This window comes from Acomys minous, assembly GCF_964271855.1.
Source record: "Acomys minous genome assembly, chromosome: 10".
Classification (NCBI taxonomy): domain Eukaryota; kingdom Metazoa; phylum Chordata; class Mammalia; order Rodentia; family Muridae; genus Acomys; species Acomys minous.
In genome coordinates, this window is record NC_140491.1 from 57,940,584 (window position 1) to 57,968,506 (window position 27,923).

The following is a 27,923-nucleotide window of genomic DNA, read 5'->3' on the forward strand; positions in this document are numbered from 1 at the left end:
TGTAGAAAAAGGTATTTCCTACATTTCGCACATTTATTTTCCAAGTCTTCTTTGTCCTGCTTCAAATATAAAACTCCTTACCATTGTCCAAGATACCCTTTGGATTGCTCCATACATGGTAAACCCAAAACTACACTAGTACACTGTCTGCCCTGTTACAGCAGCCACACCTTTAAAAGTGAAAGTACGTTTCCACATTCCCTCCAGGGAGTACCCTAACCCACTATCACTTTTCACCTAATCTGGTTCAGCTCCCAAGCATGTGCTCTAAACTACTACTGTACACCCCTCTTCTCCACGTGACTGCCTGATCGGCTTACAACGTTCAAGGCAGTGAGGCTAGCCTGTTGGGCGACCACTGCACTTCTCCCTTCTAACACTGCTCTCTGGACCATCAGCAGCCCACCCTGTCAGTCAGCTTGGCTACTTTTCCCTTGGTATGTATCACATTAGCACAAGCAGTGTCTACCTAAGAACAAATGAAACCATGCACCATCAACAACTAATTTCTTTCTATAGTCCCTTTTGAAGAGAAAACATCCAAAATTTTGTTTTCTTTTTAAAATTTATTCACTTTGATTAGTTGAAGCAGACTCTAGTTTTCTCTGTCACTGAGGGAGGATCCAAGTTCCTGATCCCTCCTACTTCAGCATCCTGGGGAGCACCACTGCACCTGGCCTTGTGCACAAGTTTCTGCTACATTGTCTTCCCTCTTGCCCTTAGCTGTTTAAGATAATAGTAGTGAGCTTACAGTTGCATTTAGAAAAGCAAGTATTTGCCTGAAACTCAGTCTTTGTTTAAAGATTAAATACTTTATTTTAAGAAAATTTGGGCTTCTGTTTTGTTAATTTTTCATATTACTTATTAATAACTTCTTCTTTAAGTTTCTCTGCAAGCAATCGCCTCTTTAGTAATGTTTGTTTCTCCTCTGCTGTCATTTCTGGCTTCTCTGTCATTTCCTTTAAGAAAAAAAGACAAAATTGGCTACAGTTAAAGATTAGCTTCATAAGGTGTCTAAAATTATCAACATATTTCAAAAGAATAAAGATTAAGGGCATTTTCAGTAAAACTAAAAGTCAACCAAGATTTAAGAGATTCTTGAACCTCTTCTTAGAGAAGCATTTGGAAAGGTGATGGATGGGTCATGAACAGAGCATTGCAAACATGTCAGGTGGCTAAGCCTGAGGAACTCAGCATGGAAAGTTAACAAAAATGTATGATGAAGTGATTATTTCTACCTCATAAAATTCTCGTCTAAACTCCTCTGAGAGAAGACTTAGCAGTTGTCCCACTAGCACATGGTTAATTTGAATAGACCAACCAAACAAAATTCACTGGAGGCTTTCTTGCATAAGCTAAAAACTTATGCAAGAAAACTATGGTCTGCATAGATGATAAGCTAAAACTAGCCATACCTCCACCTCCCTGGTAGGCTTTCCTTTTTGCTCAGTATTCTGGATCTGCTTTGCCCTCATATCCTTTCTCATGGACATCAGCTTATCTCTCTTCTGCTTGAGATAGTGTTCTCGCTGGCGTAACTCTTCCGTTCCAAGTGCTGACAAATTCTGGTTCAGATAGAGAAGGGACTGTATTCAGGTCCACACAACACATGGCCAATGGACTGAATCTATGTTAAGTTCCAAGAGCACAACAAAGACAAGCGAGTGCCTTTGTGTGGCTCCAGTGCCTGCCTTGCTCATAGTGAGCTAGCTTTTACTTACAGCTATTGGTCCTTCCATGTTGGAATGTTCTAAGCCAGGAATCTTCAGACCTTTTTGTGGGAGGGGGGAAGTTTCAGGCAACAGCTCTATCTTTCTTGCCAAGGGTTGTACTGGCTGATTATTAGCAAAGTGCACTTTAACTTCTGGCAATAAACAATAAGACCAATTAAAACATTATAACGTATAACTCTTCTCATTAAGACATAAGAACCACACTATGATGCAGTACACAAATACTTCATAATTCAAACAACATATTGATCCCTCACAAATAAAAATCTGGTTTCCAAGCATGTGACTGTACACCTATACAACAGTTTTGAAACTGACTGTTTTATAGTGTTGTTAATGGGAGTGACTTGGTTGTGATAACACACTAACAACAACCACCAGTGCACTATAAAAATGTAAAGGCTCTAACCTAAGCAGAAACTCTTAATTTTTCAGTACTCTGACAAATGTGCCACAAGGTATCGTTAATATTCTGATTGCTTCTGGACTCTGTTTCCTATTAGAAAATTAGGTAATTAAAAAGAAAAAGAAAAAAGCCCAGCAAGATGCCTTAGAAAGTTAAGTCTCTGGCCACCAAATATGATGATATACGAATTTGATTCCAGCACCCACAAGGAAGGACAGAACCAACTCCTACAAGTTGTTCTTTGACTACAATGCACACAGTGGCACATACACAGCGTACTGGTGCCCCCCCCCCTCTCTCTCTCTCTCACACACACACACACACACACACACACACACATACATGTAAATCATTTAAGGGGGTGGGGCTTAGGAGACAGTTCAGTGGGGAAAATTCTTGTTGCAAGAGCATGAAAGCCCTATTTTGGATCCCCCACACTCATTTTAAAAGTTAAGCTTGGCTGAGAACATCAACCTCAGACACAAATGGATCACGAGGGCTTGCTGGCCTGCAGCCTCGCCAATCAGTAAGCTTAGGTTCAATGAGAAACCTTACCCCAATAAAGTGAGGAGCAACAAAGGAAGACAACTTGACCTCTCACCTCTGCATGTGCAGGCATGAATGAGCACTTACATATGTACACACAGACAGACATAAGCCACACATGCACATCAAAAGATAAAAACATGTTTAATTTAAGAACATGGGCAAAAAAGGAAACAGATGTAGAAAGACACAAAAATGACACAAAGAAGTAAAACCGTGAGGGAAGACCATAACACATCTCAAAGGACTGATAGCCCTGCCAGGTGTGTGTGACTAGAAAAGACACTTGAGGGGGACCACTGCTGCAGCACAGCGAGGCTGACTGCACTGCAGGGAGCCTGGAAGAAAACTCTTGCAGGCCCTTGGAGAATAGAGAGTCTATAAAAAGACAAGTTGGAGCTGGCAATTAGGCAGAGGGCCGAGAAGCTAATGAGTTTAAACAAGTTAGTCTAATATTCAGATGAAGTTAAAACAGCCAGTCTTACTAGAGATGATCATACTACAAGCACTCTTGGTACCCCAGACAGAGAACCACAGAACTGGAGAAGGAGGCGCCCATGCATAAGCATGCCTACGCACCTCAGCGCCTCACTCAAGCACTCCAGGCTTTGCATGTGTTAGATAAGGACAGAGATGGATGTATTTGCTCTCAGGCTCAGGAGAGGAAAAGTATGCGGAGCCAAAAGATACCTTCACTCTCCTGGTTTTTAAAGAAAGGATCAGGAAGCTTAATGAAATATCAACCTGCCTCTGAAACTCCATCAGAGAACAGACGCTATTATTTTTGGTAGGAACCAAAGGAAGATGTAGACAAAAGGACAAAAAGTGCAAGTCAAACACCGTGATTCTTTTACAATCAGAACTTCTTAATAGGGCCCCGTCACTTTACATGAAGTGACACTGAGAAGAACATCAGATACGTTAATTTTACAAAGTTCTGAAAAATGCAAAAGTTATCTGCCGAGCCAGGCGGTGGTGGCTCACGCCTTTAATCCCAGCACTCGGGAGGCAGAGGCAGGCGGATTGCTGTGAGTTCAAGGCCAGCCTGGTCTGCAAAGTTAGTCCAGGACAGTCAGGGTTACACACAGAAACCCTGTCTCGAAAAACCAAAAAAAAAAAAAAGAAAAGAAAAGAAAAGAAATTATCTGCCATTTGTTTTGCTGTTGATGTGTAAACCTGTATTTTATGTGGCCAAGGATGGCTTTACCTCCACCTTCCAAGTGCTAGGGTTACAGATATGTATCACTGTGCCCATTTGAAATTGTCACTTAAGCACTACAGAGAAAATTTATTTAAATTACATCAGAAATAAGCTTTAAACAGTACATGGAGTACTGTTTCAATTAAAATTTGGGTCACATATTTAAAGCACAGAAAAATACCTAAAGCAGCAATGTTGTGAATATGATTCAGATGAATTCATTTCTACTCACAAACTAGAATGTGAGAAGAAAATTGATCAGACATAGCAAAAGCACAGAAAAAGTTTATAAACCTGTTTCTGTTTCACATTCCTGACAAGTTTAAACTAAGATTACAGTTCCTTCAAAACCATAGAGTAAGAACAGAGGCGAATTCTCACAATTGGACAAACATCTACAACTTTAAAAGCCAGATGTAGTGGCCTGTGCCTGTAACCCCAGCACTGACCAGGCTGAGGCAAGGTGGGTCCCTGAGTTCAAGGCCAGCCAGTAAAGAAGATAGTGTTCAAAGTCAAAATCACAACTTCACCACTTCTCATGTAAAGCATGAAAACTCACTTTCTTGAAAAAAAAGGAAAAGGAAAGATACGAAGCATATTATCTACCTCACATTCCATCTTTTCAGTTAAGAAAAGGTACATAAAACCATGGAAACCCAGGACACACTAAAGTGAATTCGTGGTCATGATTCAGTACTTGCTCTCCTGTACAATGTAAGAAATCAAAACAGGCAAAGCAGACATGACGCACTGAACAAGTTCATCTGTCATCATCTCCTTTAAGTACATAATTTCTAACATCTGAAAAGTGGGCTGCCTCTTATTTTGTACTTCTACCTCAATGTGATTAAGTAAAATTTAATATTATCCCTCCAAGTTGAGCTTCCAGCCCACAAATACAAATGTTATACTGTGCTGTTGGCACTGCACAGCAGCTCCTCTCTAGATTTCAGGCCTCACTGAGGAATGTGGAACTGGCACTTCAGGCTGCGTATTTCCTACCTACAGACAAACTAAACTTGGAAAGAACTTTTAAGGACAAAGTTAAATATGTTCTGGAATATAACACACCTTCAGTGTTTACCTGATAAGGAGCAGGCTTACCTGATGGTGGCTGTACAAAATGTTCACCATCTCCTTGGGAATTACTCATTTTTGCAGCTTCACTAGAATAGGCTGTTGGTTCTTCCATTTTAGCCTCTGATGACTTCAAGGTCCCATCAAAATAAAAAATAATAATAATTACTGTTGACCAATTCAGTACTTAGCGGACCCAAAGATGTTATTTAAAACATTACTATCACTGAACTAGATAACAGCAGGGGGTTCTATTTTCCCAATGTTTTAAACATGTTAACATTTTATAGCTCCTACTATAATTTTTAGACTTATTTTTATGTGTATTTTGCCTGCATATATGTATACACATGCCCACAAGAGATCAGAAGAGGGCATTAGATTCCCTAGAACTGGAAATTCAGATGGTTTTGAGCCATGCTGTGGGTGATGGAAATTGAATCTAGGTCCTCTGGAAAGCAACAGGTACCCTTAACCACTGAACCATCTCTCTGGCCCGTATACCTACTTTTTGAAGCAAGTAGTATGCAGTACTAATGATAACTAATAGCAGTAGGATTTGAAAGGACTCGTTCCAAACCACAGCCCGACACTCAGTAGTCATGTGACTCAAAGCAAGACATACACTTAAATTTGAAATGCCTGACATAGCCACAAGCTCATTTATTTCCATCACTAAATGGAAGAAAAGCATTAGATGAAATAATTTAATCTTGGAAATAAGGTAAACTAATTTTAATTCTTTTTTGTTGTTGTTGTTGTTATTAAAAATACAAGAAAACTAAATCACTTTTAGCTTTTTTAGGCGACTCAGATTTCTAAATCTTCCTCCCCTTGTTACTATGTAATGGATAATTGGGGTTCATTATTGTCAACATATGTATTTTCTTTTTTTTTCTTTTTTTTTTTTTTTTTTTTTTTTTTTTTGGTTTTTCGAGACAAGGTTTCTCTGTGTAGCCTTGACTGTCCTGGACTCACTTTGTAGACCAGGCTGGCCTCGAACTCACAGCGATCCGCCTGCCTCTGCCTCCCGAGTGCTGGGATTAAAGGCGTGCCACCACGCCCGGCAGCATGTGTATTTTCATGCTTTTAATTTTCATAAAAGTTTTCAAATGAAAAAACCAGTTGTGCATCCCTAAAATGTGATATTCAAGAAACAAGTCTGCATATAAAATGAAAGATTAAAATGTCCTCTCAAATTTTTACACTAATTTCTATAATTTTATATTTAAAAATTAAAAGTATCGTAAGTATTTTTCATCTATTGACTAAAAACTTAAAATAGTCACTTAACACCGTAAACTATCTCTTTTTTCTACACTTGGTACAGTGGACTAAGGTTTTTGTAATCCAGTGTGTGATACAAGGATGTGTCATGGTTTTCAGAGGACAAAGAAAAGGAAAATGACATTTTAGTGATTTGTGTTAGGTTTCCTTTTCGCTTTAGAGAGACTGGGGGGAATATTAAAAATGCACACCCAGAAAGTGGGGAGCACAGATGAGCTTTATTCACCTCCACCACGTTTATACTTCACTCCTCCGTGCACAGAGTGGGCACTTAGAGAAATGGTTCTTAGAAGTGTTATCCATAAAGCCCTGTGATCCTGCTACAGAAGGAAGCTCGAAGGTGACCTGCGCTGAAAGCCAGGGTCGCTATTGCAATATAACCAAGGGTCAAAGAGAAGAGCTCCTCTTAATTGTCTTTGAATACAGAAAACTGAGGGATTTATTTACTTATTTACTTATTTTTGGTAGAATGAACATAGATAAATGAGAAAGAACTCCAGAGAGTAGGAGGGGCTTTGTGGTGGTTTGACTAAGAATGGCCCCATAGGCTCTTGGGAGGCGTGGCTTTATTGGAGGAGGTGTGTCACTCAGGGTGGGCTTGGAGGTTTTGAAAGGTCACAGCAGGCTGGCCCAGTCCTGTTCTCTGCCTGCTGCCTAAGCAGATGTAAGCTCAGCTCCTGCTCCAGCGCTATGCCCATCCGCCAGCTGCCTCCAGGATGGCCATGGACTCAGCCTCTAAAACCGTTAGAGTTTATGAGTTTATGAGTTGCCTTGGTCATGGGGTCTCCTCACAGCAATAGAACAGTAATGAAGACAAGCTCTGGTGGAGGGCTACTATGGGCTTTCTAAAGAATTCTTGGTGTGTGCGTGTGCGCGCGTGTGTGTGTACATATATATACTTATAAGTGACATAACCATTTTTGATGTGATACTGTGGGCCTTTACTGTGAAATATAAAAGGAGGTTACTGGCCTTATTAATAAAAAGTGAACAAATTTAAACTGACAGAATTCTGGATTTGGATGTGGACAAAAAACAGGGACTAAACTCAGGATACATACAAAGCACATGCTCTGCCACTGAGCTACATCCCTAGCACCAATAAGTACTTTAGAAGAATGTGTAAAGTATATTATAAGAAAGCGTGTACTGAGCCAGGCACGGTGGTACAAACCCAGCACCTGGAAGGAAGGGGCAGGCAGATCTCTGAGCTCAGTGCCAGGTGAGAAACAGAGTAAGACAATGTCTCAAAAAACAAAAATAAGCAAGACATAAAGTATCATTTTCTGGCCCAGATGTGCTCTCGGCAAGGTGCAAATACTGACCTGCCAGTCAGGACAAGCTCTCTGATGAAACAGGCATGACTCCTGTGTAGGGTCTGCGCCCACTCCACGGGGGATTCACGCCACAATGGCCGAGGGCCCAGGCTGGGGACCTGCTACTGTCCTGCTAAATGGACAAGTTGTCAACAGCTCTAACTAATGCTGCTTTCAGTCACAGATGCATTTGTGGTTTTGGGATTTTTTAAAGGATTTTTTATCTTGACTTGTATGTGCATGAGTATTTTGCCTGCATGTACGTGTAGGTACTGTGTGCAAGCGTGGTACCCATGGAGGCCAGGAGAGAATGCCAGATCCCCTAAAACTGGCATCACAGTCAGCTGTGAGCCGCATTTGGGTACTAGGGCCTGAACTTGCTGAGGAGCAAGTATCCTTAATCACTGAGCCATCTCTCCCGCCCTGGGGTTCTTTCTGCAAATGGACAGTACTTAATATAGAGGCACATAAATGGTCCAAGTATTGAAATTAAGTGAATGTTGAGTGTTCAGCCTGACATAGGACTTCTGTGCCATACTGCCAACCCCACCCCAAGGCTCCAAGAACATCACAGAAGAGGAGGCAGACAACATAAAAGCTAGAGGGTAGGGCAGGGTGCTGCTGTGCAGCTGTCTTCTGATCTAGCACAGCTGCTTCACTGGTGAACTCTAAGCAGCTGTGGCCATTTGTACAAGCCTCAAACCAGTATTCCAGCATGCGAGAGGAGAGGGCTCATGAGGCCCAGCCCTAAGTGAGGAGCTGACTGCTGAGTGTCATTTTCTTGTTTCAGGGGTGCAGGAGGCCACGATGCAGAAAATAACCCCTTACCAATGCTCATGTAAGCAGCCCTAATTAGACTCAAGAAAGTTAAGAAGGGCCTTGTTAGAAAGGAGGAGGTGGGGCTAGAGAGATGGCTCAGAGGAGAAGAGCACCGACTGCTCTTCCAGAGGTCCACAGTTCAATTCCCAGCACCCATATGGGGGCTCATAATCATCTAAATTGAGATCTGGTGCCCCCTCTGGCCACAGGAGTACATGCAGAAAGAAAAGGTTCAGAGAAAGAGTGGGTAAAAGGATAATGAGGTGAATACAACCAAATGCATTATATACATGGATGAAATTGTGGGGGTCAAGTAATCTTTTTTTTTTTTTTTAAAGAAGGGGCTGGAGCTGAGCAATGGTGGCACATGCCTGTAATCCCAGAACTCAGAGAAGCAGAGGCAGGTGGATCTCTGTGAGTTTGAGGCCAGCCTGGTCTACAGAGTAAGCTCTGGGACAGCCAGGACTACCCAGAGAAACTACTTTTTAAAAACTAATTAATTAATTAATTAAAAATAAAAAAAGAGGGCTGGGAAGATTGCCCAGGGGGTGATTACATAACATGATGACTGAAGCTCTCAGATCCCCAAAACAGCACATATGGAAGTCAGATGGGCATGGCAGCTAATCTTCCACCCTGCATGGAGGTAGTAGTCCTCGAGCATACAGGATCTGCATTCAGCAGAGACCCTGCCTCCGTATAATGTGGAGAGAGATTGGGGAGCCCACCTGACGTCAACACACGCATACATGCACACAGGCATGTGAGCTCACCCACATGCAAACATTCATACATCCCCATAAGGCATACACACACAACCTGCACAGATCAAAAGGAAAAAAGGATAAAAACTTAAATATAAATTCTTTGACTTCCCAGGAAAACATGAGTACCCTGAGGTGTTCTATAGGAAGCTTAGCTGCTAACAGTGAAAGACAAATATAAACTGGGCACGCGACGGTGGCAGTAAGACACTTCTGCTGCGCGTGGGTCCTGCACGTACCTGCTTTTTTCGCTTCCGTTCTTCCTCCTGGTCATACTCTTCTTTTGACTTTCTGAAATACAGAAAAAGTTTAAAAGTAAATTTGTTTAGTTTTGTTGAGACAGGGTCTCTTTACAGCCCTGGCTGTCTTGGAATTCCCTATGTAGGCCAGGCTGGCCTTGAACTCACATTGATCTCTGCCTCCCAAGTGTGAGCAAACCCCCCCCCCCCCCGCAGCTAAAAGGTAAATTTTCTTCTTCATCAAAAAATAAATACGCACGTTTTACTTAATATTACAGTGCAGGCAAGTTGTCTCACCACCAAGATGGCGACCAGCATCTCCACAGCCCTACCCTCCATCAGCCACTACAGACTGCACAGCTGACCTAGTGAACCCTAGCTGAAGAACCACCAACAGACTTGAAATCCTAAGCCTTTTTTTTTTTCAGTTAGCATATAAATGAGTGCTCGAAACCCACATTTTAATGGCAAACTCCACTAGGAAAGGCACATTCCAGCCAGAAGCAGTGGGAACATGCCTATAAATCCCACTACTTGGGAGGTAGAGGCAGGAAGTTCAGGTCATCCTCAGCTACACAGTGAGTTCAAGGCCAGCCTGGACTACAGGAGACTCTTGAATCTCTTAGAAATGTCACATCTTTTCTGTTTCTCTCCTCGTCCTCATCTGCCCAGTGGCATCTGAGCTATCACAAAGAAGTTGTGTGGCCTGTCCCTTTCTTTAAGCAGTCCACAGTCACTGATAAGGAACCAGCTGAGGCCAGCTGTCCTCCGTGCCCAGCACTACGCTTTTAGAAACTCCAATCTGATTTCTGCAAGGTCAGCCTAGTGAGAGGATGCTCCCAACCACTCTTACAAGATGCAAGAACTAACCACAATAAGGGAAGAAAAGCATGCTACAGGAGACACTACTTGACAGTTTCCAAGGCAACAGTCAATCAATGCAACCAGTCCAAACTTTAGCAGATCGAGACAAATAAGCTTCCCTTTGCACATCTGGAAACTCAAGCTCCCATCTGCGCCTGCCACAGGCAGAATCTGGCAGGAAAGGGCCATGCCCACCACCCACACTTGTGCTTCTAACACCACAACCACTCACATTCACTAAAGTTAAGCACCAACCCTTGGAACAACTGTCAGAGTTTCCCACTAGGTGCAGTGACTACCGGCATCCTCTTCCTGTAAGCCAAACATTCTCACAGATCTAAAACTTATGTGCTACTATGGCCCTCCCCTCCCAAAACTTCAAGGGAAAAATAATGCTCACTAGCCTCTCTTGGTTAAAGAGTGGCACACCCCATGCCAAGCACCTGGCTGAGATGGAAAGAAGTGATTGGCAAGATGCTTACTGAGCTCAGCATCTTCACTGTCCTCCCTTTAGGTTACCGTCACTCCTTAGCTATGCAGCTGGGGCAGGCAGGCACAGATGCCACCTCCTACTCTGCAACACCAGCCTGGGTGGCCTCTAATGTTGAGATACGACAGACAGGGACACTCCTCCGCTCAGGTCACTCTACCTTTCCCTGTCAGTCTACTGCAGCTTTCTCCACTGGTGGCTAGTCAGTCCCTTAGCCTTCGATAAAGAAAGGGGTGGGGCTGAAGGGAGGGAAATCCTCTCAATTGGCCTGATCCAAGAGAAGTGTTATAAAAATATTTTTCTACCAGTTAAATATTATTACAAATTCGACACCAAACATAAAAATCCAAAATGTTCTAAAAAATTAAAAATTTTGCACATCAGCAGAAGCAGTTTCAAATTTTGGAATGTTTGGATTTAAATTTTCTGACTCAGGTTGCTCATCTGTGATCTGTGCAAGTATTACAACATCTGAAACATTCAGTCCCAAGCATTTGAAAAAGAGACAAAAAATCATTTTGGTGGTCTTTCTAGTGAATAGCATTTTCTAGGGAAAAGTTCACATAAATTCAGATCATACACAACACTACCAACAATTCACTGGAAAACAGTTGAAGAAGACACGCACCGGAGGACCTCTCTCAGGATTTTCATCTCTTCCTGTTCAAGGTCACTGACCACATCGGCACCATCAGTCAAGCAGTCGGGTAGCACACCTGTTGAAAACCAACCACCACATGGAAGACCATCATCAGTGCAACTGAAAACGTTCACTTGTCACCATTCTAGTTCATAGAGTACAAATGAGTTTACAATTTATCACTTTGAAAAATCCCAGGCCTTTTTAATTGTTTTATGTTTAACTTTCTCACATTTAGGAATTAAGCCCAACAAAAACCAGTCACCTTTTTAGCCAGAGCTATCTCTCAGTGATAACTTACACTGATTATCTAAAATAGCAGGGACTGGGGCTGATATGTAGCTCGGTGGTAGAGACCGTAACTAGCATGCAAGAAGCCCTGGGCTCGATTCCAGCACGAAAGAAAGAAAAGAAAGAAACGGCCTCACTTTGAGTTCTGAGTCTGGGACCCACACAGTCTAAGGAACAGAACTCTACAAGCTGTCTTTGACCTCCATATCATGGAGGCACTCGTTTGCTCTACTGATCAATTTCACACAAAATTAATTTAAAAAAATTTTTTAAACTTGAAAGACGGTATTGCAGTAACAGGAACAGATGTTTCAGCCTTCCATTATCACACAGTATCTGAGGCTATACTACTGATACCACTTAGCCAGGGTTAATAAGATGCTTTTAAAGGCGAACCTGAAGTGAGAAGAGTTAACAAAACAAAGTGGTGCTTTGTTAGAGGGCAACTGATGCTCTGCATTTGAACTGCGAAGTTAGTGCAGAGGCCCTGCTTCCTATGTGCAATAACAGCATGTGCTAACAGAACGATAGTGAGACTGTCTCTGCCCTGTAAGCATCTGTTCAGATACTGGCAACAGCTTTAGGTCACAACTGTGCCAACCTCTACCCCTTCCACCCCCACCCACCCCGGAAAAGACAAATTCACAGTAAGAAATGTGTTGGTCTACTTTACTTCTATCTCCCCGGTAAGGCAGCCTGGTAGTGAGCACCTGTTCATCTCTATATGCTACAGCATTAGCAGTGTCCTTTATTTTACCTTCCATTTCTGTATGCAAGTATGCACAGTATGGCTCTGAAGTACTACTTTAGCTCTAAAGTCGTTTCATCACCCTAATTTCCTTGATGTTCTACTGAGTTAACACAGCCATTTGTAAAGAGAGCATGAAGATGCAGGTCCACTTCACCTGTCTCCCCAGTGTAGCACTGTGATAACCCACAGCACAGCATCACACCAGAAAAGTCTGATTTTGTTCATTCAAAACATAGGAGATCATTTACCTCTTAGCAACCTTTCTATGGAGAATTAAAACCAATAAGGAACAATGCAATAGTATGAAAACCTTTAAACCCATCAAAATGCATTCCCTCCAAATTATTTGAGAAGATACAAAACTCCAGAAAGCCTTTGAGTTTTTCTTAAAAGAAATAAAAGTTCCAAACATCCTGTTCTGAAAACAATCAGCATTGATGTACTACATGTTAGTAGAGTTTAGATGCAGGGCACACAGTGTGGGCTGACAGCGGGCAGTATTTCACTTCATCCCTCCCTCTCCAACAAGCCAGGCTCTGCAGTCATCAGGCAGCCGCCACTGAGAGTTGGGACCCTCCCTAGCCTCAGGAAGAGCAGCACCCAGTTGGGTCAAGCTATCACAATGCTCTCATCCCCTTCCCAGTAAGAAAGGCACGTGGCCCCAATCCTGGGCAATAGGGCCTGAACAAAAGGCTCCTGGATGGCTTGCATGAAATGGTATCTTGCTAACAAAAAGAAATTCACACAGAAGGAAACATTCCTGTCCTCACAAAACACTGAGTCTGCCTTGGAAACAGAAAAGGGGGCAGGGGGCTAAGGGGGTTATATTCTGACTGGAAATGTCAGAATATAAAAGTGACAAATATCAGAGGCCTTGCAAATGTCACAGAGCCACCAGAGTAACCAATTCTGGACCTGTCTTCCTTTCTTTTGACTTTTGGTCCGGGAGACTGTGCCTGGACAGTTTTATGACAACTTGACACAATCTAGAGTTTTCTCAAAGGAGAGGACCTCAATTGAGAAAATGCCTCCATAAGATCTGGCTGTAGGGCATTTTCTTAATTAGTGATTGATGGGGGAGGACCTAGTCCATTGTGGGTGGTGACATTCCTGGATTGGTGGTCCTGGGTTTTATAAGAAAGCAGATTGAGCAAGCCATGGGAAGCAAGCCAGTCAGCAGCACTCCTCCACGGCCTCTGCATCAGCTCCTGTCTCCCGGTTCCTGCCCTGCTTGAGCTCCTGTCCTGACTTCCTTCAGTGATGAACAGTGATGTGGGAGTGTGAGCTGAATAAAACCTTTCCTCCCCAAGTTGCTTTGGTCATGTGTTTCATCACGGCAATAGAAAGCCTAACTAACAAGACAGAGACTGTAATGTCTAACTGCTCAGGCAATTTTGACTTTCAGGAATATTGAGAAGAGAGGACTTCACAGAACAAAGAATGGTAGAACAAAAATGAGACTCTTCCAGATTTATTTATTTTAAAGTAACCTCACTGTATTTCACTCTTCAGGGTCAAGGTGGTGTTCTCTAACCCACAGACAACAACTCTACAACCTGCTGTGAAAAGCAGCTTAACTTTAAAGCACTAAAGGCTAAGACAGTGGCTGACTCTAAAGGGTAAGGCTCTTCTCAAATGGCCAAAAGATATACAACATCCTGATGTTGTCTCCTATCCACAGAGCCCTGTGTGCTGGGGCTGGTGAGAAGGCTCAGGGGGTAAAGGTGCGTGCAGCCAATCCAGAAGAGCTGAGTTCGACTCCCAGGACCCACTCCTGAAAGCTATCCTCCGACCACCACATGGGCACCATGGCAATATGCTCCTCCCCTCAAAATAAACACAACTCCTATGTATTGCACATTCCACACCCTTAAAGCAAACAGCACAACTGAAATCCAGCTCCCATACCTTCACAAACCATCAAAGGACCAGTCTTGCTGCCTGACTAGTAAAGTGCTGATCCCTCCTGTAGCCAGAACCAGCAGCTCTAGCCACACCTGGGAACCTGTTAAAGGTGCAGTTGACCAGGTTCTACCCCAGACCCATGAGGGCACAAACCAGGCGTGACCTGACCCAGTGCCTACTAAAGCCAGAGAATTGTTCCCTCCCAAGGCCTTAATAGTGACAAGCAGAAGAGAAGCTCACAAGAGTGACTACAGCCTCTCAAAGCACTAACCCTAACTGACAATGGCTGGACAGCAAAGCAAGCTCTGTGGTTTAACTAAAGCCTCATTAAATCAAATTCTTGTCTTCTTTCTTTGAGATACCACATGCTAAATTGGGAAATTTACATCTTTAAATCTTTTACAAAGACTGGCAAATTTGAAATAAATGCATAAAAGCTACATTTAACATTGGTAGAATTAAAAAAAAAAAAACAACTTTAAAAACCCTTCAGCTAGTACTTAGATTCCTAACTTGAACACTTTACCATTCCTCTCCTGGATTATTCGGATGGCTTGAAGCTGCATTTCAATGTTCTTCTGGACCATCATTGCTTTAAAGATAGTAAAATCTTCTGCTGCCAACACAGGCTGCAGAATGGCCTACGGGAGGAAGTCAGGAGGTTAAATGAACACTCGGGCTGGAAACTTTACCCCACATTCAAATCATCATTGCCACTGAGAAGCAGTGCATGCATGTGTGCTTGTTACATCATTATTATGGTTAGTTGACTCAAGTGGGCAATCTTAAGAGTTTATAAAAGTTAAAAAAAAAAAAAAGAGTCCTGGTTGGTCTCAAACCCCTAACCCTCCCGCCTTGGCTTCCCAAGTGTCGGGATCTCAGGGCATACAGCTAGACGTAACAATGCAGGCATCCGCTTGGAAGGAATGAGTCCTTCCCCTAGCAGCCAGCGCACATTCTAGATGTGCAGCTTAACAAGGGCAAAGGCAAGCGCAGTTCTCAGTGGCAACTACAAGGATGATGCTATGAAGACAAAGACACAGCACTCCTTAAACTCTGCCTGCGTGGTCAGGGGTTTCAAGGCAGGATGATAAGCATTAGCTGACAGCACTGTACTCAAACAACGTGGAAAGCTTCTGTATGAATCCCCTCTCTAGGGTTGGGCTTCCTGGGCCATTACTAATACCAAGTACTTTATCCTCAGCACCGGCACACTTTTAAGATGACATTGCTATTCTCTTTTATTTGGGGGCCTTTAGAGGCAGGGTCTCACTCTATGCCTAGGTGGCCTCAAACTCAATCGTAACCTTCCTAAGGCAGAGTGCTGGGCTTACAGGTGGGAGCGAACACACCCAACCACAGGCACTGTTAGCAATGTGTCAAACAAGTTTTCCAGCAGCAAGTTAGAAAGTGAACATGGATTGTTACCTTTGACCCTTCTTAATAAATGCAAGGAAAAAGGGTTGTTAATAAACCATATTCCTGAGCCCTGTTTCAGACATAAAAGAAAACTATAATATTTACAGGATAAGTGTCCACATATTTCCACAGATTAATTCTTAAAACATTAAGGTTTTGGGCTGGAGAGATGGCTCAGCAGTTAAGAGTACTGGCTGCTCTTCCAGAGATCCTGAGTTCAAGTACCAGCAGCCACATGTTGGCTCACAACCATCTATAATGAGATCTGCTGTCCTCTTCTGACATGCAGACAGAACACTATATATGTAATAAAATAAATGAATCTTAAAAAAACAAAAAACAAAAAACAAAAACCACTAAGGTTTCAGAAACATTGGCATATTAGGGAAGGAATAGAGTCTTGATATCAAAGGCCTACCTCCAATATGACTACAGATACTAGTAGCTCTGTAACCCTGGGTATTATTTAATGCTCTGCATCAATAAAAATAACATAGCATTTTCATAGTGTTTCATGGACTCTAAGATTCTAGAAATCAATACCATTGTTCTGTGTCACTTAGAAAAAGCTACAAATGCTATACAAACCATTCTCATTTTAAAGATGATATTTAAAAAATGGCTCAGCAGTTAAAAATACTCAGATTCAATTCCAAGCACCCATAATATATATAGCTTGCAGCCATCTGCAAGTCCAGTTCCAGTGAATCCAATGCCCTCTTCTGGCCTTCTACAGGCACTGCACATATGGTATACAGACATACACATAAAATAAAATCTTTTTTTAAAACTTGCATCTGAGTAAAACAAATATAGGAGCAACTGTCTCACAGAGTATTAAATGAATTAAGTAGAATTTCATAATCTAAAAAGTAAATGTAAAAGTAATTGCTCTGGTCCCTTTTAAAGTTTTATTTTTATTATTTGTAATCATGTGTCTGTGTATGTGAGTACAGGTATCCCTAGAGAATAGAGAAGTGAGGGCCCCTGGCGCTGGAATTATAGTTGGTTGTAAGCCTCCTAACTGTGAATGCTGAGAGCTGAACTCAGGTCCTCTCAAAGGGCAGTGTGTGTGTATTCTTAACTGCTGAGCCAGTGTTCCAATTCTTTAAATGCTTATTGAAACCGATAAAACTGTTGACCCTGCTAAGAAAAAGCCAATTTGGACTACACAGTGAGTTTGAGGCCAGCCTAAACTACTCAACTCTATCTCAAGAAAACAAAAGTGAGACCATACTTAAGAAGCTAGATGTTTCCCATTATGATCAGACATAAAAAATTAAGGACTATCACTATTGATCTTATAAACATTAAAGGATAATGAAAAATATGTAGCCGGGCATGGTGGCGCACGCCTTTAATCCCAGCACTCGGGAGGCAGAGGCAGGCGGATTGCTGTGATTTCGAGGCCAGCCTGGTCTACAAAGTGAGTCCAGGATGGCCAAGGCTACACAGAGAAACCCTGTCTCGAAAAACCAAAAAAAAAAAAAAGAAAAGAAAAGAAAAGAAAAATATGTAAACAACTTTGTACCTACAAACTTGATGACCAGTTTGTCAAAATGCATACTATGATAATAAGATGATATGAATAAATAAATCTATGCATTATGTCTACTTAAAAGAATAATTGCCCAGGCAGTGTTGGTGCACTCCTTTAATCCCAGTACTGGGGAGGGAGGACGCCAGAGGCAAGCAGATTTCTGTGAGTTCAAGGGCTACACAGAGAAATCTCTTCTCAGGAAAATAAGGAGGAGGAAGAGAGGAGATGAAGAAGAAAAGAAGAGGAATAAAAAGAGAGGTAAAAAGGTAATAATTAGTAACTGTACAAAACAGAAAGTATGAGTCAAGATGGGTTCACAGGTAAATTCTCTCTAACATTTGAGGGAGAAATTACACTACTTCTCTACAATCTCTTCTAGAATACTGAGGCAAAGAGGCCTCATTTCCTGAGGCCACTACTATTCCAGTCCCAAATCAGACAAAGACTTTACAAGAAAGGAAAACTAAAAGTCAGAGATTGCAAAAATGCTCAAAAGAATTTTAGCAAACTGAATTCAACAATGTATACAAAGAATTACATAGCATAACAAAGTGGAACCTTTTTTCTAAATTCAACATTTGAAAATAACTCACTATATGTGCGATCAACACACTGGAGAGTGCCAATGACCCTATTAATAAACAAAAAAGAGCTTTTGACAAAACCTGACATCCATCACATTTTTAAAATGTAACAAAACCATCTCAGCAAGTGAGAATAGGCAAATTTCCTCACACTTGTACTGATCACCTATTTTCAAGATTTCTAAAAAATGTATGTGTACACACGCCTGTGTAAGCTCTTGTGCATTATATACATGCAGGGGCCTCTGGAGGCCAGAAGAAGGTGCCTATGTCCCCTGGACTAGAGTTACGGACAGCTGAGAGCCACGCCCTGTGAATGAGAAGCAAAGCTGGGTCCTCTGCAAGAGCAGTACGTGCTCTGAACAGCTGAGCCATCTCTCCAGGATCCAAGACAGCTGAACCTGGTGTGGTAGTGAATGGCTGTAACCCCAGCACTTGCCAAAGAAAGACAGGACAATAAGGAGTTCAAGGCCAGTCAGGGGGTCAAAGGCCAACCTAAGCTACTCAAGACTACTTCAAAGGGAGGGAGTAGAATAAAAATCACAGCTAAAACATACTTAAGAAAGTAGCATCTTACACTGGGAATAGTGGTGCACACCTTTAATCCCAGCACTCACTCAAGGAAGCAGAGGCAGGCAGATCTATGAGTTCAAGGTCAGCCTGGGCTACAAAGTGAGTTCCAGGACAGCCAAGGCTACACAGAGAAACCCTGTCTCAAAAAACCGAAAAGAAAAAGAGATACTAGAATCTTTCCCACTAAGATCAGAAACAAGGGAAAGATGGCCTCCTTGCAATTCCCATTCAACACTGTATATAAGTCCTGGCTAACAATGTAAGTTTGGGTTTTGGTTTTTTTAATCAATTGGAAAGGAAGAAATAAAACTCTTTTTGTTTGGGGCTGGGGCTGGAGTGGTGGCAGGGCAGTTAAAGAGTACTTGATGTTCTTTCAGAGACTCACGTTCAGTTGCCAGCACCCATCTGTAACATCTGCAACATCTGTAACTGAAAGCACATGGACTAGTGCATACGCCCTCATGTAGACACACATCTACATGTAATTAAAAAATAATAATAATAAATTTAAGCCTATTATGATAGGCAGATTTGGGCTCAGGGGTCCTGCCCAAACTAAGGCACCAGCCAAGGACAATACAGGCAGTAAACCTTAAACCCCTACCCAGATCTAGCCAATGGACAGAACACTCTCCACAGTAGAGTGGAGAGTGGGATATTACTTTCTCACATACTCTGGTGCCTCACCTTTGACCATGTCCCCTGGAGGGGGAGACCTGGTGGCACTCAGAGGAAGGACAGCAGGTTACCAAGAAGAGACTTGATAACCTATGAGCATATACAGGGGGAGGTAATCTCCCTCAGGAACAGTCATAGGGGAGGGGAATAAGGGGAAAATGGGAGGGAGGGAAGAATGGGAGGATACAAGGGATGGGATAACCATTGAGATGTAACAAGAATAAATTAATAAAGGAGAAAAAAAATAAATAAATAAATTTAAGCCTAAATCAAATCCAACATTTACTGCTAGTAAACCATTTAAAAATTGCTTTAACACAGTTCCTTGCCTAGGACACCGCTCAGTGGGTAGAGGGCTTCTCTAGCATGTGCAAAGCCCTGGGTTTGGTCTCCAGCACCGAATGAACCCACGAGTGATAATACAAACTCAGCACTTGGGAGGTTGAGCAAGGGGATCAGAAGTTCAAGACCATCTTCAGCTACACAGCAAACCCGAGACTAGCCTAGGAAACACAAGACCTTTTCTCCAAAAACAGAATCCAGGGCCCTACAAAGATAGCTCAATGGTTAAGAGCACTGCTCCTCCAGTGAATTCAGATTTGGTTGCCAGAACCCACACGGTGCCTCACACCATCACCACAGTCCCAGGGAATCTAATACCCTCTTAGGACTTTATGGGCACAAGGCATGCAGGCAAAACATACACATATGAAAAGAAATGAAAAAAAAAAAAAAGGTCAGTTGCCATGCATATAATTTTACCATTTGTTGAGTACAAGAGCAGATTTGCATACTAAATGAGATAGATGAGTGTGCTTATTTTTCATAACACTTCAGGCAGAGTCGACAGCCAAACTCACCAAGACAGGGTAACCAAGTCCTCAATAGTTCCTGACTCACAAATATGTCTGTCAGATATATTGGGCCAGATGGCTGAAGATGATGTTCCAACATTATAGAGAGTGCTGGGTGACTGTTGAGACAAGTAAACTGTCTTTTTTTTTTTTTTTTTTTTTTTCATTTTGGAAGCTGCTAACCTGCACTTCCACTACACTCAAGTAATTAAGTTTTATTCCTTCCCAAGTCTCCAATGGGGTTGAAAACTGGATAGTTTAGTCTTACAATTAAGCTTAATTGGTTATGGGTTAAGATGTTTTGAGATCTAGATAGATGTTTTAAGTTAATAGAGATGAGATATGAAAGATATAGATTTTCATTCAGAATTTTAGACTCAAAAAGATAGGAAAGATGTTTACTTCAAGTTTGTCAAATACAAACAGTCAAATCACTAGGAATGTAACAGTTATATAATTCCTGGTTGTCTCATGGTTCTTCCTGCTGTATATAGTTTATTTTATTTATGTGTAATAATATAATGTATATGTTAAAAAAAGAAATGTAATAATAAAAAAATAAAAAAGAATCAATCACTGCTGAATGTTTGCTACCACAGGACATAGAAGAACTTCAGTGTTTTTCAGAATTGATGAGTGTTTTGATTTTATAATCACCAACGCTGAGAACATTACTCCACATAAGTAAGTACAGCAAATGACACAAGCATTGTTAAGCCCTATTTCAGAAGTTGTTGGAAAATCTGTCCTAATTTCAAGCCAAATTCATTCAACAATTTATGAATTAATGCAACTCTAATAGCAATTTTTGAAAATCAAACATTCAAAAACAATAAAACCTGAAGATATACTAATTTGATACAAGCTGAGAAATGACATCAGTTAAATGCTATCTTAGCTTCTATATTTACACTATGTTTCTGTAAGAGCAGTGAGCATCCATAAAGAATAAAGTCACCTTAATTCATAACATACAGTAGCCTGCAGTTTGCCCCAGGTGTTTGAGGCAGTGTTCAGTGATGCTGAACAGCCTCATCAAAGAACACAGTGAGCACCTTCATGTCGAGAGCACTGGCTAGCGTGAAGCCTGCTACACACCACACGCGAGTGCTGCCAGAAACACTGTCAGACAATCGGCAACACGGGTCTCAGGCCACAACTGGAAGGCAGTGTGGCAGTTTCTGACAAAGCCAACAGAAAACATGCCTTAAACACACACTGACTAGTAAAAGCCTCTGAGCATGGCTCCCAGTCTAGTGTTTTTATGGGACATGAGTGTTTGAACAAGTTCTTTAACGCTTGTGCCTTCTCTTGGGCTCTTTTCTTTCTTTTGATTTGTCTTGTCCAACTTTGATGTGATAGTTTTTGTTTTATTTTATTGAATTTTATTTTGTTATATTTTTTAGAATGAATGAATGAATGAATGAATGAAACCTAGCCACAGCTGGGGAACAGTGACACACGCCTGTAATCCCAGCACTCGGGAGGCAAAGGCAGGTAGATCTCTGAATTCAAGGCCAGCCTGGTCTACAAAATGAGTCCAGGACAGCCAAGGCTACACAGAGAAACCTTGTATTGGAAAACAAAAAAAGGGGGGGGGGGAGAAAGGAAGAAGAGAAAGAAGAGGAGGAGGAGGAGGAGAAGAAGAAGAAGAAGAAGAAGAAGAAGAAGAAGAAGAAGAAGAAGAAGAAGAAGAAGAAGAAGAAGAAGAAGAAAGAAAGAAAACAGCTAAATGTCATTTTTATACCTGCTGGGAGAAGGAAAATCAGTTTTCTCCAATAAATCAACCAACACTGGATCAACCACTCCAGGTCTGGTTGACCAACATGCAATGCACTCTACAGAGAGAGAGAGAGAGTGTGTGTGTGTATGTGTGTGTGCACGTGTTTTCCTTTTAGGTGTGTTTTTATTTTGTTTTCTTGGCTTGAGGGGTTCATTGTGTATTGGGGTTTTGTTTTTTGAAAAAAAAAACTTACATTTGAGTATATAAGAAGGGGGAGAGGAGCTGGAAGGACTTGTGGGAAGAGAAGAATAAGATCAAAATATATTTAAATTTAAAATTACTTTAAATAATAAAAAATAAGAATGTAAAATTGCTACAAAATAGGGTTTTGAAAAAGTTATTGTCAAGAGACAGGAACAAGGCCAGGAGGGAAAAATATGGGAACACAGCATATTTTTAAGGCAGTGAAACTCTTTTCTATGATAATGTGATAGTGGATATGTATACAGTATGTTGCAAAACCACACAAAGTGTGAAATAATGTATCAGTCTTGGTTTATAAGTATGTCAAACATAGTAAACTAATATAAGATCTATTTAACTAGCACTCATATATAATAGTGTTTGTTATGTATGCTTTTGGAAATTAAATGGAATTGTTTTATATATACATATATAATAGTCTCAATAATGTCAGTTACTAAAAATAAACATAATTTTCCCAAATTATTATTACTGTACAAGAAACGCTTCTGCGAGTATCAGTTTCCGTCTGACAAATGTAAAAGTAAATCAACTAAAATGTCAAAGCAAGACCGACTTCTACTTACTATGTAGAAGTCCTGGCTTTTGCTATACTCAACTTATTTATAACCTTTGTATGCACACATACGCACACATGCACGCACGCATGCTCACACACAAAACCCCAAGTTATACACAACAGAGGAGCAAGCTATTAAGCAGAGATGGATGAACGCGCTCTCGCAGTCTTGACAAGCTGAGCGCAATCCCTGGAGCCCATGTGGCAGGAGACACCTACCTCCACCAATTTGTTCACACAAAATAGATACAAAAGAAAAAAACATATGCTAGTGGAATGCTTTTTTGTTTTGTTTTTTTCAAGACAGGGTTTATCTGTGTATCTCTGTCTGTCCTGGAACTTGCTCTGTAGACTAGGCTAGCCTCAAACTCGGAGATTCACCTGCTTTCTGCCTCCAGAGTACTGGGATTAAAGGTGTGTGCCAACACCACCCAGTTGATGTTTTTTTTTAAAGAGATTTTTTTTTTTGGTGTGTCTGTGTCTATACACGAGCATTTGTTTCTACTATTGATACCCTTCACCTGACATACTGTTTACCACTCTTGCTGATTTAATACGTGAGCATGCTAAGACCAGTGTTTCCGGCCTAATGATGATGAAATAAGCCATAAGCATTCTTTGGCAAATCCCCCTTAGCAGTGCAATTCAAATTCAATGAGAGCAGCATCCAGTTTAGAAAATCAACACCAAATCAACTAAAACAAAAAATACTCCGTAAACTCCTCATGTTTCTTGAACTGGAGTTTTGGCGTAGTGGAGTCCACTTTCTGATTTTCATGTGTGAAAATGAAATTACTGCAAAGCAGTCCATAATGTGCTTCAGGATGCCTTTCAGGACTGCTGAGCCCAGCGCCCACACACTGCTGCCATTCAGCAGCCAGTGACTAAGAGCTTGTTCTAGAGAGTAATGCTAACTCGCACCAGGATTGGACCCACGACCCTGGCCTGTCAGCACAGAAGTGCTTCAATATACTTAAAGACGTTTAACACCTACAGGCATCTACTAGATGTGTGGCACACACCAGCACTCAGGCTTTCCAAAATACCTTACACAGGTGTGCACACTGGGGCCCTGAATCACTCAATTCTGCCTGAAAGTGACAGGCAAAAACTGCTCTGCAGTTACACCTTTTTTATTCCTTTGGGCTTATTAAGGGACAGTGAAGTGTTGGGGAGAGGGCTGGACATTCTAGATTAAGGGGCGATAAAATAAGCCAGGAGCCTCGATGGGTGACAGCACATTACACACTGAAGAATTACAGCAGGTCAACAAAGAGGAAACTTGAGCCTAACGCAGCGTAACAGGCAATGAGCATGGCTGTCCTGCTAAACAAATGTGGACTATTTAGTAGAGGACAGGAGGCAAAGCGAGCTCTCAGATGGCTGGCTGGGATCCGCAGTCAGCTGCGGACCTGGGCCTGGCTGCTTACTGTTTCTCTGCTTCAGTCTCTTCATTTGTAGGTGGGAGCTAAATGGTGCCAAGAAGATGAAGTAAGACACGACCAATAAGATGTCTAAGGCATCAACTTAGGGAACTGAGCAAGATGCTGGGCCCTTGTAATCTCAAGCCTGGGAGGGTAAAATGGGCGAAGTATGAGTTCAAGGCCAACACAGGCTACATAGTGAGCTTGAAGCTGGCCTGCTTATACAGCAAGTCCCTATCTCAAAATACATCAAGTGAAAACACTTTTTAAAAGCATAGCCATTCCCAAGAACTCTCAGTAAGCATTATTTATAAATGTAGCTATTAGCCACTCAGCCCAGCACTGCAGACCTGAAGAGACAAGAAACCCAGTTTCAAGAAGGAGCAGAAAGATGGCTCGGCAGCTAAGAGCAGTTGCTGTTCCCACAGAGGACGCAAGTGCATTCCCAGCACCCACATGGCAGCAGCAGGCCAGAACTCCATTTCCAGGAGATAAAAGCCTCTTCTGGCCTTCACAGGCACCAGGCATGCACACCCGGCTTCATGTCATGCCTTACAGTGGTTAAAAATGAGCATAGCAGATGAATGTTCTCACCTCGCACAGTGAATGTCTAATTTGTTGGTGTCTAATACCATAACTCTTACACTGGCACAATCAAACATACTAAATTAAAACCAGCCCTGGGGGTTTTTGCTACAGCATTAACAGTAACACGGGAGCTGATACCTGTGATGTGCGTGTCTTTGCCAGAGGGGAAGTGCATGCTTCTTGAAACTGATCTTCATTAATTCCAATCTCTTTGAGGTAACTTTCTAACAGCTTTTCAACCTAAAAGGAAATGGTTAAATGTTTACAATTTACATAGGAAAATTCTAAATGACATTCAGCCTGTTTAGAATGTTCTTTGTAATCAATATACGTACTATTACATAAGACATGGAAGTAACAATGCCTTTCACCAATAAACAAGAACTTTCTTTTTTCTTGCAAAGAATCACATGAAGTTTAATTTTCACTACTAGAGGACAGGCAGGATTATGAAGGTGAACATGGTATAACTCTTTTACCCACTGCCTTAAGCGGTGGCGCACGCCTATAATCCCAGCACTGGGAGGCAGAGGCAGATGGATCTCTGTGAGTTCGAGACCAGCCTGGTCTACAAAGTGAGTCCAGGACAACTAAGACTCCACAGAGAAACTCTGTCTCAAAAAAACAACAAAAATAAGTGCAAACCAAACAAACAAAAAAGTCCCAAGCCAACTTTAAGGGAGCACAAGCACTGTCCGACGGAGGCTGCAGAGGTGCTGAGGCAACCAACAGCACCTGTCAAGGTACAGAAGAACCAGGTTCGATTCTCAGCACTCACATAGCGGCTTACAGTTTCAAGGAACCCAACACCCCTCTTTTGAACTCTGTGGGCACAGGCACACAGTAACAGCTGATTGTGCATTTTTACAGAGAAGCAAAGCTAGGGCTTTGCTAGGTAGGCAAAACACCCAAACAAATGTAATAAAGTTAATAAACCTTAATAACAATTCTAAAGATTGTTTATTTTAAAAGGCATTTTTAAAACATTTATTAAAAACCAAGTATTATAAAATGAGTCTTAAAACCAATGAAAAGAGCCAGTGTGGTAGCACACATCTTTAGTGCCCAGCAAAGGCACACAGATCTCTGTGAAACTGAGGCCATCCTGGTCCACACAGTGAGTTCCAGGCCAGCCAAGACTGCATAGTGAGACTGCATCTCAAACAACTTCAAACAACACAACAAACCTCAGTGGGGAAATACTCACTAGCTCTTTGTACTCTTGATGAATTTCTGTATAGGTCAATTTGCTTTCTTCTTCATCATCGAAAACTAAATTCATAAGAAAATAGAACAGTGTAAAAAAAATCATTTCATTATGTACAAATATGCAATCTTACAAATGGACTTGCAAAAGCCCGTTCTCCCCTTCCACCACAGGGGTTGCAGGATCAGACTCAAGTCATCAGTTTGCCAACGAACACCTTACTTCCTCAGTCATCTCCCCAGCATCTTTATTTTTAACACTTACATATTTGGACTCGCCACTTCATACTTTACCGTTTACACATGTGTCTTCCCTCAGTAAACCATAAACTTCTCAAGCATAGGATTTTTATCCCCTTTCTGGTCTAAGGTAACTCAATAAACATTGGAATGTTGATCTCACAAAGCTGTCTAAACTACTCTTTACAATATCTGAAGTGAAGAACGGTGCACTGTAGCCCGACTCAGTGATTCCCAGTGTCCCTGCTCTGACTTCTCCTTACTGTGCGCTTGTTTGGTGCTTAACCTCTTCAGACAGTTCTGAAACCACGTCACTGCAGCATGTTTGTAAGCCCTAGCTTTGCTTTTCTGTAAAAATGCACAATCAGCTGTTACTATTGAGATGCCCTGCCCCCTTTCCACTCGGCATTTAGACTCAGTGATGCAAATGAAATCAACGGGTGAAATAATTCTTCTAAAGGTGAGGCTTCACCCATCTCTTAACAGCATTTTAAATTCTTCAGAGGAATACAAGTAAATCACTTTGTTTTCTGAACCTCCTTAAAAGTTACCTGCCAAAACACTTAACTGGTATTTGAATTTTAACAGTAAGAATAAAATAAAAGGTTCCGTGGTCAAGCAAAATCCTTTCTTTGCTGGATCCATGGGATCTTAGGTTCGAGAGAAGTCTTGCAAGACAGTGCAGGATAAGAACCGTCTGCTAGCTGGATCTCAGGCGAGATGCACCGAAGTGCAAGCACTGTCCGATGTATTCAGACACTGCGAAAGCCTGGAAACCATCAACTTTGCAGGCAGGCCAACTCAAACTGGAAAACGGTATGCAACATTTCCCTCATCAAAATGGGTTTCCCTGCAGCCTGTACTCACTCGCCCCAGCTCTGTCGCACTGATCTTTATCAGTCTAATCCCTCTAACCTAAGACTTAAGCTTAGAGGATGGATGGATATTGCTACCCTCCACATACTGCCTAAGTACATAACCCCAATAAAGGCTGGAAGTGGCATCGTTTGTGAGTCCAATTTGTCTTTGCGATATGAACTCGGATATGAACCACTCAGAAAGCGGTAGTGCCTATCCCTCAGAAGTACTCCATATTTGTATGTCTGGTTTGTTAGAAAGGTCTTCCTCCCCCATTGCCCACTTTGGTCCTGCCCGAGGAATCACCTGCCCTCCTTTGATAAACTGGACAGAGTGAATTAGTTTTCATTTTGAAGACTGAGTCCACAGAGCGACATCGAAGAGGTAAGAGGGAATTCGAGGAAACATGACGCTTGTCCCAAATAACTGGGGAAGATGCTGGTTACACAAACAGTCCACTTGCGCGGGGTAGGAAGGTGCGGGATGAAGTGACAGGCCGAAGGGGGGAGGTTAAAGTCTAATGTGTTCAGGTCTTGGTGCCCACTTTCAGGGCTGCAAAGCAACCCCCACCCAGGAAAGGAGTGTATGCAATTCCTTCTACAAAACTAGCCCGAGGCCCCGGCATGCAGAGTCAGCGGGTAATATTCGGCCTGTTCCGAGTCTGGTTTTTACCTTCGCATTTCTGCTCCACAAAGTCCAAGATGGGGACAGACCAATCCGGGCCCCGCAGGAACCCAGCGATGCTCTCCACCACCCACTCCACCTCATCCTCTTCTTCCGCAGCCATCCCGCCCGCCCCGGGCGACGCGGATGCCTAGGCCAGACTCCCCCGGCCGCTCTGGCCTTTCGGCCGCAGAAAGCCGACGGAGGGCGCGGGCAGCACGGACCGACCCCGCAATCAATCTCCAGGCCCCCCGGGTTGGACACTACAAACCAGTTAACGTAAAATGGTCGCTATGACAACATACGCGGCGGCCCGGAAGTGAAGCCAGGGCCTGCGCGTCGGGGGCGGGGGAGGGGACGGTTAGGAACGTTCCTATTGGCTGGAAGAGAAGGGCAAACGATAGCCGCGCGCTCATTGGCC

At 42.2% G+C, this 27,923-nt stretch overlaps 1 protein-coding gene across 1 annotated transcript; it reads right to left on the minus strand.

Moving 5' to 3' along the window:
* Positions 1–792: 792 nt before the first annotated feature.
* Positions 793–27,822, minus strand: CFAP36 (cilia and flagella associated protein 36). Its single transcript, XM_084798088.1, has 10 exons — positions 27,512–27,822; positions 25,743–25,807; positions 24,674–24,775; positions 14,856–14,970; positions 11,371–11,458; positions 9,389–9,440; positions 4,991–5,093; positions 1,722–1,864; positions 1,416–1,565; positions 793–959 (listed from the first exon to the last, which is right to left on the minus strand). The coding sequence occupies exons 1-10, from the start codon at positions 27,624–27,626 to the stop codon at positions 858–860; spliced, it is 1,035 nt and encodes a 344-aa protein (XP_084654214.1). The 5' UTR covers positions 27,627–27,822; the 3' UTR covers positions 793–857.
* Between the last annotated feature and the right edge of the window lie 101 nt (positions 27,823–27,923).

Excerpts from the sequence above, each read along its gene's own strand:
- CFAP36 (XM_084798088.1), bottom strand. The coding sequence starts at position 27,626 with ATGGCTGCGGAAGAAGAGGATGAGGTGGAGTGGGTGGTGGAGAGCATC. Across the intron at positions 25,808-27,511 it reads TGTGGAGCAGAAATGCGAAG|TTTTCGATGATGAAGAAGAA; the intron begins GTAAAAACCAGA and ends TTATGAATTTAG. Across the intron at positions 9,441-11,370 it reads ATCCTGAGAGAGGTCCTCCG|AAAGTCAAAAGAAGAGTATG; the intron begins GTGCGTGTCTTC and ends TCTGTATTTCAG.